Source organism: Glossina fuscipes, unplaced genomic scaffold (genome assembly GCF_014805625.2).
Source record: "Glossina fuscipes isolate IAEA_lab_2018 unplaced genomic scaffold, Yale_Gfus_2 0, whole genome shotgun sequence".
NCBI lineage: Eukaryota > Metazoa > Arthropoda > Insecta > Diptera > Glossinidae > Glossina > Glossina fuscipes.
In genome coordinates this window covers 38,028,699-38,041,460 of record NW_023998414.1, presented here as the reverse complement: position 1 = coordinate 38,041,460, position 12,762 = coordinate 38,028,699, and the positions used below count along the sequence as shown (strand labels likewise).

At 32.2% G+C, this 12,762-nt stretch overlaps 1 protein-coding gene across 1 annotated transcript in view; it reads left to right on the top strand.

Moving 5' to 3' along the window:
- Nucleotides 1-12,762, top strand: part of LOC119634270 (bromodomain-containing protein DDB_G0280777) — an 81,676-nt gene that overhangs the window by 61,497 nt on the left and 7,417 nt on the right. Inside the window, exon 2 of the mRNA XM_038028357.1 lies at nt 11,341-11,470. Coding sequence (XP_037884285.1) covers nt 11,341-11,470 — 130 coding nt within the window. The remainder of the gene's footprint in view (nt 1-11,340; nt 11,471-12,762) is intronic.

Below are 12,762 nucleotides of genomic sequence, written 5' to 3'. Positions count from 1 at the left end.
TTGCGCGCATATCCTCCCACCGATTAAAACTATACATTTACCCGTGTTGTATATTGAATAATTGGGAAGCACAAGAAAGAGGTGAAAAAGGAACAGAAGTAAATATAAAAAAGTTTTTTTTTTTTTTTTTTTGTTTTCACATAATTTTAGAGGAAACCGTCAAAAGTCTTTCATTTTCCATTGCAATTTTTGCATTCCTTTAACAATTTGTTTGACTTTACGCTGTCATTGTCGGTATGGTTTGTTTTCTGTAAAATGATGGAAACGATGCTGGCTTTTGTTTACGCTCGCTTTGTCTTCCTTTTGGTACAATTTTACAAGACTGACGTTTAAATATAGTCAGGCATTCATTTCGCGCATCAAACAAGAAAATTCATTTTTAGCCCATTAGTTAGCTTTACACACACACACACACACACACACACACACACACACACACACACACATACAGTTGCAATTTAGTAAGATAGACAATTGGTGACATAGCAAGCAATTTAAAACGAGTGTGACGGCACTTGAAATAAAATTTAAACCAATTGAGTCCGTAAAATGAAAATGCGAACAAATGCGAAACAACTTTGCAATAAAGTGGATAATAATCCAAACGCTTTTCTTTTTGATTTATTTTTTCTTTATTTAAACTGAGTTTTATTTACTCACTTATATTTACTTATATACACTGTGCATAAAGCATATGTAAATGAATGGTAGGCTGTATCTAGTTTTTGTTACTAAACTTAGATTGACAGCAAAGACGGTCGGCCATTATCGTTGATTAAATCGATAGAATTCAGTGAAAATTACGAAAAATTCGGAAGAGATCCGAAACATAAGTTGATACCGATCTAATTTTTGATTACATATATCATTTCATTATTCTTCATAACTTAGTATTAGGTCGATTGAAAAATTCTATCCGTTTCGGTTGCAACAAGTTTCAACAAATATACCCATTATCCATTTCATGCATATTTGATACCACATTTTTATCACTGTATGCCTGCATATGCAGTCACCTAGCAAATAAACTAACACGAAGATGATTCATGTTAGATCCGCTAACCATATATATGGATTTTGGACGAATTCCAAAACGGGCTAAATGCGAAAAATTTCAATTAGATAATGTCGATGAGTTCTTTGGCAGCATCCGACATTGCGAAAGGGGTTGATATCATATTCGGAAATTAGGATTGCATTTTATTCTAAAACAGGGTTAAAACTACTTTTTATCTTGTACTATAAAGAATTATTTTTCTAGGGGCATATACGTAGGGAGTACTTCAGAAAATGACTCGGAACCGATACAAATTTTTAATGTTTCAAAATATTTTGAAAAAATTTAAATTCTCTTTGTTTTGAAAAAATTTAAATTCTCTTTGATTTTGCCTAAAACGATATTCTTAGTATAGTAGTTCTAAAAATTAACCGATCCAATACAATTTCAATAGCTTAAGTCAAAGCTTGTCGATGTGTAGCGAAATATTTCGAAAATTGCAAAAAGAAGAAGAGAAAGTGAACTAGAAACGAATAGACACAAAATAGATTTATATCGATTGATATTATAAAAGGTGTAGTTATCTCAAGACGATCTAAATCTCCGTAGAAACACCTTAGACTTGTACGTAATCATCGCTCATGTTATGTTAATGCAAATGTATGAGTGAGTTTTCCAAATAAATTTGCTTAGCTAACAAACATCTTTATACTAGATTTGAATCATTCCTATGCGCATAGTATAGCATATGACAATTTTAAAAAAGAGTATTCCACTTATCGCTCATACTGACTGCGTATCAAGCTATAATAACAATAATAAAAAAAATGAAAAAACAATAATTTTGTATGACTTTTGACCTCAGTGTGTTAAAGATGCGGGCAACGTTTTAATGGCTTGTGATTTCACAGCATCTGCTAGATTCAAGTTCAAGCTATAGAAAAAATCACTGTATGACATCAGTACGAAAATATCTGGTTAATGCTATCCATCTGTGCTTTAAATTATTATTTTTTTTAAGATAATCAGCCTCCTACTGAGAGATGAAGCTTAATATGAACACTGCTAATTTATGCTCAAACCATGAATGGCGAATTTCCTTTTTTATATTTCCTTTACATCACATGTGGTGCAAAGGCCTATTAAGCTTGTACGGATACACGCAACGCTAAGGAGGACTTGAGAGAAACTCACCCTTTATTATACAAATTCAATTCAAAATAAATTTTTGAGCTTGTCTGTCCGTCGGTTCGCCGTGTTTTCTTGTGCTTAACCAAGATATGATGGGTACCTTACGGATTCTCTCGCGGTAGAAAACTCGTGGTTTCGTGACAAAACAGTTGTGAGCTTATTTCGCTTGCCATCAACTTTTGTGAGCTGATGAGCTGTTGAGCTATTGATTTGCTTGAACATGGCCAGCTCTAATTGCAAGAAGTTAGGATAGGTCTAGTCCTGGAAGGCTAGAGAATAATTGTGCAATCAGGAAAAAGTCGCAGACTAAGCTGAAGAACACTTTCGCTGTTCCTTTTTGTTCGCGGGACGGACGAATGTATGCGAATATTCATCGTTCGCACTGTTGCATACCTCACTGCATTTTTACTTCAACCCAAATGAATCATTTTCCTAGCTTTAATTACATAATTGAGGTGATTGCAAAAGTAGGTGAAAGCACGTTAAGCAGGTAATAGGTCGAAGCTAGTGGCCAAAAATTTCTAACTTTCCTGAAATTATTCGATAAGCGAGAAGACTGATGAACGTCATCTTCTTTGAATCAAACTTTCAGTCAATTCATTGGACTTTTGATACGCAAATGGAATGATATGCTACAGCTACACTACTTTGAACGTATCATGGCATATGGAGCGATCTCCGTCTCTCAACATATAATATAATTCAATTTGTATTTCTTTACGTAAATCTCGATTGCTCCATTTCGCACGACTGCAAACCGGTCTTGAATTATGGTCCGACGTGCATAAGAAATCTATTTCGAGTCCGAGATAAATTGTTGTTGGCATTATATAGTGAACGACGACAGATAGACATTGCTTTCATGCATTGCCTGAGACTTTATCTGTCTATATCGTAATAACCGTTACATAACTAATATATTTTAAGTATTTCTCGATGAAATTTTTTTTTTTTTTTGCATTTTTTATTTTAAGTGAACTATTCAATAGCGAGGTATTATATATCCATTCATATAAGCAATATAATTACATCACTTTGTTATCATATTTGTTGCTGCTTATTAATTTCGTTTTTCTTTCACTTGTTTTAATTCCATTTTTTCTTTTATCTTTAATTAATAAATGTTTCTTTTTTTCTCTCTCTCTCTCTCTCTCTCTCTCTCTCTCTCTCTCTCTTTCTCTCTCTCTCTCTCTCTCTGCGCTATATATCCATGTTTGTTAGCAACATTTTTTATTTAAATTTTTAAATCCTGTTTTTTTATAACTCCTTTCGCTAACCACTAGCGCTGTACTTATTCTTATCATGCTGTTTGCTCGTATTCTATTTTTTTTGTTTTTTTTTTTTCATTTTCCATCCGCCGCGATACAACCGTCATACTGTTTGTAAATCTTATTAGTAGTAGATATGTCTTTTCATTGAGAATTCATAAAATATTCTTTCAAGTTTTTTTATTTTTAATTTAAGCAGCTCATAGAATAATGTCTGTCCGTCGTTTCGCTTGCTATTTACCATTAAACCGTTCAGTTTGTCAAATTGTTAATCTGTCTGGTGTGAGAGAGGAAAACATTTATAGAGCATAGTCCGCTCAAGTAAATGTCTATCATTCGAGCATTTTCATGAAGAAAAACTGAATTTTTATTAAAATTAAATTTCTTAATCATATCGATCGGACGGAAATCAACATATATTCGAGCAATGCAAGCGTCTCAAATAGAAATTGATTTAATGAAAAAATCAAAATTATTTGAATTCATGACGAATATGCTTAAGATGATGGAGTGGATATCCGATAGTCGACTTAAGACGAATATTGGTTTCTTAGTTGGTTCAATTTAACTTTTGTTTATGAAATCTGCTATCTCTCTGACCAAACATTACAAAGGTTTTTATTAATGATTTTTTCCCTTTCATAATATTTTCATTTCATTGAAACGAAAATAGAGCGAATATGTATTCGCAATGTAAACGAGTTTATGTGTTTTTCTCATTTTCATTTTCATTTTTTATTTATTTATTTTTTATTTTTAATTCATTCTGCTGGATCACACTGTGAGCAATTCGGGTAAAGTGATAATAATTTGTATGGGTGCGATTGTGTTACAAAAAGAAATGGAGCACGAGTCTTTTACTCCTTTTAATAAAAAAGCTTTCCATCATAATAATAATTGAGTTGTGTTCCAGAGCAAACTGAAAGTGGAGCTGAGTCAGGAATACAATTAAAAACAAAAAATAAATTATATTCGGCTTACAACTGATTTTGTATTAGATAGATATTCATCATCCATTCATTTGCGTTTTCCTTGTTGCTTTCCATTAAATGCATCCATAGCCGTTAAAGGGGAAATATTCATTTTATCTTTTTTTTTTTTTTGCTTTTTACGCATTTTTATTTTTTTTTGGGTTTTTTTTTTTTTTCTTTTCTTTTTGCATACAACATTTGTACAGTTTTCTTCTTTTTTTTTTTTTTGTTTCGAATATAGAGAGCATTCTGAACATATTGAGGTACGTTAGGTAAGAGGTACACCATTCGCAAGAGTTAACATTTATGCATTAATCATAATTTATTAATTCATCTGGCAAAGATCTTCGCTTAGTCGCGTCGTAAAATACTAAAAAGTTACACTTTATGTTCGGCCGTATGATGGCTAATTTCTTATGAGAGAGCCCTCATATGGGTTAATTCGAAAAATAGGTCAATATGATCCAAACCAATTGGCTGCTAAAAGTTGCACATTGTTAGTGTTATAGGAAGGGATTCAAGAAACAATCGCTCCATCCGGTCGAAATTTTTTCTATATATATTTGTATGCCGAAATACGATTTTTCAGAGATTATTATCGAAAAGATTGTAAAATTGCTTTCCTTGCCTTGCTTAAAATGAGAAGCTATAAGGGAGGTGGGTTGAATTTACCGTTGGATTAAGATTTCATCTAAGCTGTGACCTCAATATTGAGGGTAAAGATAAAACTGCAACTATAGATCTTATGCATAGAGACGGACAGACATCGATTAAAACGATTCAGACAATGACCGTGAATCGTTTCGCAAAGACTGTTTGCTATAATGTAAACATCAGAGGCTCAACGTCTAATTTAAAAAGTTCCGTTAATTGTAGGCGAACGAAAATTTGTTTTGCGAAAAGAATTCACGACGACGCTAGAGAGTTTTATTCACAATTTTGAACTGATAACAGTGGCAGTGTCGGGGTGTAACTAAATCAACTTCACAACATAGTGTCTGCAAATTTCTTTTGTGTGTCGGCAAATTTCAATCTACCTCCTATGGTTCATATGAAAAGTTCGTATTTAAGTTTTCTCCTGACAATAAAAGAACATTTTTTTGCACATTACCTCTTTTCTGATATAAAATGGGACCGGAATTCATAAAGTCAGCGAAACAAAGCGAAAAATGAAATAGAAAAAAAAAAGAAAACAAAAACAAAAAAAAAAAAAGAAGAAGAAAAATTCAATTCACTCACAGCATAATTGAAAATAATGTTGTTCGTGAATTAATAAAGTTTTTTAAAGCAGTATTATTTATTTATAATATATTGTTTTTTTTTTTTTTTTTTTTTTTCTTTCCTTTTTTATTGTTTTTGCGTAAAGAAATTTACGTTTAAACTTTATTTCATTCTAATAGTTAAAATTAAAATTAACGATATCTTGAGAAAGAAAGTATATATATGTATATATATGCATTTTTTGTTGTTTATTCTGTTTAAGCTAAAAATGCTTATAGGATTCTGGATATATAAAGTTCTTATTGCATCCATTATAAAAGCAATTTTGTGTAATTGTTATTAACCACTTTTCTCTAAGATAATCATAAAAATCTTTTGTTTTGAATAATTCTGTCTACGATTATTAGCAACAATTAATTTTTTAACCTTACTCGTGCATCTACACCCTGAACTTTCTTCTTTTTTTTTTTACTTTCTTTATAAACGTGAAGTTGATTTATTTTTAAGAGCGTACTATTACTCAATCCGGCCGTGGTTCAATCAGGTCAATACATTGGCGGATAGAAACAAACGATGGGGAGATGCACAGGTGAATTGACGTCCAAGTGAACAGAAAATCAAATGGACAGACACGTAAAGGCGCAGCTAGAAAGGTGGACATACGTACAAACAGATAGCACAGTAAAGAGGTTAGATTCGCGAGCAGACAGACAAATAAAAATCAAGAGTTCGTAAGTTCGTCCATATCGAGATAATCCGAAAATGGTCCTGGTATATACATATGTAGGGCCACTTATTGGCAATCCATTGCAATTATGTCCACTGGGAAACGAAAGAAGCGGTAGACAAATATGCAGATACATGCACAGGCAGACAGAGACGCAGACGCATCCACACGCAAACAGATATACATACAGCTGGAGAAGCATACAGGCATAGAGTTATATATAGGGAAACAGAGTTATATATAGGGGAACGACAGGCAGACGAACGATGATACCTACATCAAGAATGTTTATATGCATTTGTAGGATCTCAGAAGTTTACTTCTTTTTAATGCAAACCTCTCCCCAAAATTAACATACTTCCAAGGTCTTCGGAATAGGTATCTGAGTTGACACTGCGTTCATAAAATAATAGGAATTAGAATTCTAAACATACGCACTATATACAGCTACCTATGTAAAGTTTTGTTGTTGCCTTTACTATTAATTTAGTAGAATTGTCGTTAATAGCGGGCGGAAATTTCACATCACCGAAGTATTAGCTTATAAGCAAATTAAAACCGTATAGTCGGGCAAGAGACGCCATTAAGTATTTGACAGCAATTCGCGTACCCGCAGCCTAAAGTAAAGAACTTAATAGAAAGAAATTTAAAATTTTAATCCTATAAAAATGACTTCTTGAACAAAAACATTAATGGGAAGGCGGTTAAAACTGTGCACCCACATAATCCAAATTTATTAAAACTAATTTTTTTTTATCTTTTTATTAAAGAATTTATTATTCTTTACAATTTCTATCCTTGCATTGTTAAGGCTTACCTTTCATCCAATCCATTTCTTTGAAGGGAGCCTCGAAAAATAAATTATATATGAAATCATTATTCTTAAGGATTTTCCATTAGGAAATGTTAAACTTTAAATCATAGTGAGCGTGAATCCCCTAGTAATTCCCTCTCTCTCCTATTATTCTGTATAAATAGCTTGTGAAGATGAATTTATTTAATACGATATTATTTATTTATTTATGTTATTATTATTACCTCACAATTGCTTATAACATTGACGACTTTTCAGATTGACAGAAACTATTGCATTCATTAAAAAACCAGAAAAAAAAGAAAAAAAAAAAAATAAGAAAATAAAAAGCAAAATATCTGTGCAATGCATTTAAAGAGAAGATGGTATGAAGAAGAAAAGCAATTCATAATAACATAAACGTATTGCATAAGCCACTCTTTGCGTCGATATCGTAAAATTTTTTTTTGCGATGATAAAGGAATGAATACGTAAAGTTGTCCCGCGGTGTTGCACAAAAGACATAACCTACTTAATGTGACTGAAATTTCATACTCCTAATAATTGCCCAATCGAGTAATGGAAAATGGAAAGCTTCAAGTTGTTCATTATCTGTATCTTCGATATCTTTGGCTAACAATTTATCAAAAATTCGAATTTCGCAGCTGAACTGCAAGCGGCCACTAAAGTAGGGCTTCCCTTGACTGATACGGAAAGTAATTTTCTATAGATTGTTCTTGTAGGCAACTTAAAGTTAAATTTTTCATTAGCAAATGTTTTCAAGGTATGGAGCTTCCGTGGCACCAACAAACATCTATTGCATTTTTTAGTCAAAGAAAGCATTGGACTTATTTACTTTGTCACATTCGATGAGTCTTGGCTCTCAGGAATATTCAGAAATCGTCGTTGCACATGAAAATACAAAGTAAGGAATAAAACGGAACTTTCCGTCAAAGTATTGTCATTTACTGTAATCCAAAAAAAAAAAAAAAAAAAACAAAAAAAATGTTTGGACAAAACGCTTCTAAGCGATCTGAATATGATAAAAAGCAAAGAGCAAAAACCGTGAGCATATAATGTATCCATCGTTTAAAAGGTTGATTCAACTATTTTCCAATATCAAGACGGAGTCCAATCCCATTACTATAACGATCTAGTAGCGATCTAGACTTCTATTATATTATATAACATATTACATTTTTATACATATATATATATATATATATAAACAGGGTTTTAATATCGTACTTTTTCATAAATATTGCACTAAATAAATTTAATCCGTATATTAATTGCAATTAAATTCGTTGCATTTTAATTAACTTCTTTCACATTTTCTTTTTTAATTTTTCCTTTTTATTATATCCGTTCATCTCTTATTTCTTATGGCTTTCCCCGTGATGCACTAAATATTAACTGATGTGAAAAAGAAAAAAAAAAACAAAAAACATTACATTTTTCCCTTTAAGCAAAATGCCATTCCTAATAAATGAGTTCTTGTTATCGGTGTTTCATTATTGTGTTTATCTGTGCTTCGCCAACACGATAAAGAGAATTTTTAACAATAACGAACGTAAATAGCTTTAGTTGTTTTCCTGATGATTCCTTAAAAAAAAGAAATGCTTGACTAAAGTGTTACAAATATTTTCTCTATTACGTTGCGAAATTTACTATGGGGATCATTTCAAATGATTTCTTGTTTTTTTTTTTTTTTTTTGCATTTTTCTTTTTATTTTCTTTTTTATCTTTTAATGCTACCTTGATTGTGGTAACGGTGCACATGCAACCTTTAAGAAAACATCTTAAAAGACATAACTACCTTTCTAATCGATTTACAATCATTTTCTCAATCGATTAAAGCATATACGTTCATCTGTCCATCTGTCCGTTCATTCAACTATCTGCTTTATGTTAAAATTTTCAAAATATTTCAATGAAATTTTTATCCAAGAATTAAACGTTAAACGTTTTTCAAAATGAATAGCGTGGGATCGCTTTTAGTTTCACTCTCCATGTAACGTCCTATTCTAAAAGAGTTTCTATATCGAGAGAAAAGAAAAGCAAAAATAATTTTTAAATTTTTCAAATTAATTAACTTAAAATAATAATTTGACATATATAAATATACGTCCACATACGTCTATTTTTCATGCAACCCTCCTATAGGTGATAAGAGAAAGTTACCTTTGTGTGAGATCGCAAGATGAACAAAGTTATGTTAGACGAAACATTGCAAGGTACTTAATGGTCGGCTTTTGCCCGTCTATCAAATTCAAACATGTTTCCTCCTAATGCAGTTCAGAGTTAATTGCATTTATTGGTTGGTCAATTAGCTCACAGATAAAATTGATAAAAATTGGTATAATGAACACAAAAGCAGAAAAAGTAATTGTTTTTAGTATTTGTGCACATCATATAGACACAGAAAAAGAATACAGTTTTCGAGTCATTTTATGGAAGAAGAGTATTCCGAAAAGTTTTCTCAAATATTTTTTATTACATCGGAAGTATGATTATATTTTTAAAAATTCATTTCGGTTTTCAGCTTTATTCCGAATTTTTTTTCGTTTCATTCTTCTTCTTAATTGGTTCATCAAAAATTACCCAAGAAACTTTTGTTTATTACCTTCACATATATCTCATTATATTAGTTAGCAGTTTGTAAGGATACTGGATATATAGTAAGTAATTAAGGCGATCTCCGATTGCCCCAACAACATCAGATTTTCGTCCTTAATCAAAGGATTAGTTTTAATTGTGATCATATTAAGGCGCGAAGATGTATTGTCTGTATATGAGAATCCATCTTTGTTTTTGTCCCATAGCTGCGTAACGCTCTGTCAACCAAAAAGAAGTGCGGAAAGACAAACAAAAAAAAAGACAGATATAGGGAAGTGATGGCCGCAATTTATTGGATGTGTGCCCAATCGATTGGGGCACTTACTATACCTCATCATCAAATATTGACTGCTTTTAGGGCAAAAGGATTTGAATCCGCGAACACTGATTTGCCGGTTGCGATTCTTATCCTTACTCGCTCGGCCTGTTGAAAGTAAACATCGTTGATTTCATTCAACTAAATGATTGACAATCTAAGGACCAAAGTGATTCCATAACAATAAAATACATTATTACTCTAGTACTGTTCTTAATTCGTCCTGAACAGAAGTATTTCTAAATCGTTGATCAAAACGTTGATCAAGAATTTTACGAAATGTTCACAAGTTTAAACAATTCGAAGGCATTGTTTTTTGCGTGTCACAATCGACGGTTCAAATTGTAAATCATTCTATTAGGTCGAGTCATAAGTAACTTGCGCTCTTTTATCAGACATTTATCAAACATATTATATTAAGTTAACAGGTATGCAATCTTTTTCCTATGCCCATTATTGATTGGCGGGAATTTTGCTTCAGTATTGCCTTTAAAAGATTGTCGTCAAAGTCGGAAGGATGTATCGTTTTTTAAGGCCGTATTTCCCGGCCGGAATTTTACAAACCAACTGCCAATTGCCCGATCAGTTATCAGTCCTTCATCGTCTACTCTGTATATTTTTTCAGTTGTCACCTTTAGCGTGCCTTTATTGCCTTGTTTAAATTCTCAAAGCCATGCATCTTGAATGTGCACTCTTTGACTCTCCATTTCAGAGGTTAAGGAAAGCTGTGCAGAATGTAACATGCACCACATTAAACAGTTGACAGAGGACTAACTGGATCTTCATATATGTAGTGAAAACAGAAACTAATTTGTTTCGGTGACTTAAAGTGCGTAAATGCGAACAATGCATTCTACCTAATTGCTCTGGAAGTTACTTATGACTCGACCTAATAGTTATTTCTGTCAATGTGACATTTAAAATAAAAGATAGCACTTAGGAGATTGTAATAATGATATATCTAGATGCGCACATTTGAAAAACCCTATGTTATGAGTTTATCCGTAAGGTTGTTTGTTAAACAACAATTTTCAGGAAGCTTTATAGCAACACTCTCGTGTTGTTAGTTTCAAAGAAGCTTAAAACAAAAAGAAACAGAAAGAAACAAAACTGAACATATTTTAAATCATTTTTCATTAAAATTTTTACATAATTTTTCCTCTTCTTTTTTTTGCTCGTATCGTATAATTTCAAACACGATTAATTAATTAGATAACAATATTAATATATTTTGCAGGTAAATGTAAGCAATACCTGGACGATGCCGCAAGAAGGTCTTAATGTATTTTATCGTTTCTTTCGCGATCGAATATCTTGGTTCGAAGCAGATGCTGTTTGCCAATTTCATCATGCCAATCTAGTAACAGGTAAACATAAAAATAGCACATTATACGAAACAATTGCGTCCTCTTGTAATCTAAAATGGTATCTCAGTTACCATTCAAAATGCATGTAAATGCAACAAATTTAAGCAACATATAGTCACAGATAATGGCATAAGGGAAAGGTAAAGGAGAAAATTTTCTTTTCTTTCTTTTGTTCGAGTGGCGGGTCCGGCGAGTGATGGTCGGCTTAAAAACCATGCGTTATCAGCAATAAAAACATAAATATACATCTACATATATCTACAAAAAAAACAAAAAAACATTTAATACTAATCAGATAAATATAGAAAGGTATATGAAATAAGCAAGAGTTTGATTATTTTTGGCTTTTAATATTTGTTGGTGTTTTTTATTTAAAGTTTAGTAAAAGGCATTGATTTTCTTTTTCATTAAAAATTGCAAAATTTATCATAATGAACTTTCAAAAGCAATGCTGAAAGCAATCCTGACTTTCAGGGAGCTCTATGATGAGAACCGACAGACGGATGAATGGCTAAATCGATTCCCTTGTTTATCTTAATCAAGAATATATACATAAAGATTATGACGTCTCTGATGAATATTTCAATGCATTAGAAAAAATTTGATAAACATAATATATTCCCTGTGGTAGGGATAATAACGCACACATCTGTTTTTTGTTTTTTTTTTTCAACAACGAAATGCTACACTGCGGGGTGGGTATAGAAGCAAAAGATGGAAGAGAGAAAGTTATATTGCACAAAATTTGTGTCTACAATGCAGGAAGAATGCAGAGAAGTACACAAGAGAACGACAGATTTGCAAAACAAATGAATTTATGTGAAAATAAAATGGTGGGCAAGAGAGAGAGAGAGAGAGAGAGAGAGAGAAGGAGAGGGAGGGAGAGAATTTAAGTGAAAATAGAGTAAATTTCCTAAAGCCAGGACAAACTTCCTTGTATGCCTTACTTTTAAAAAACAAAAGCAAAAATATTTTTGCTTACGAAAAACAATAAAAAGAAGAAAATTATGCATGTACGTCGCTGATAAAGCACACAAAAGCAGATATGTATACGTTACTACACCGATATGCTGGTCGTATACAGGTACGGAAAAGGGTATGCGGGGGGACGGAATATGTAAAAAAATCTGTCTGAAATGAAAAATGCGTTATATATTATATCTTGTGTGTGTGTGTGTGTGTGTGTGTGTGTGTGTGTGTGTGTGTGTGTGTGTGTGTGTGGGTGTGTGTGTGTTTGTGTGTGTGTGTGTGTGTGTGTGTGTGTGTGTGTGTGTGTGTGTGTGTGTGTGTGT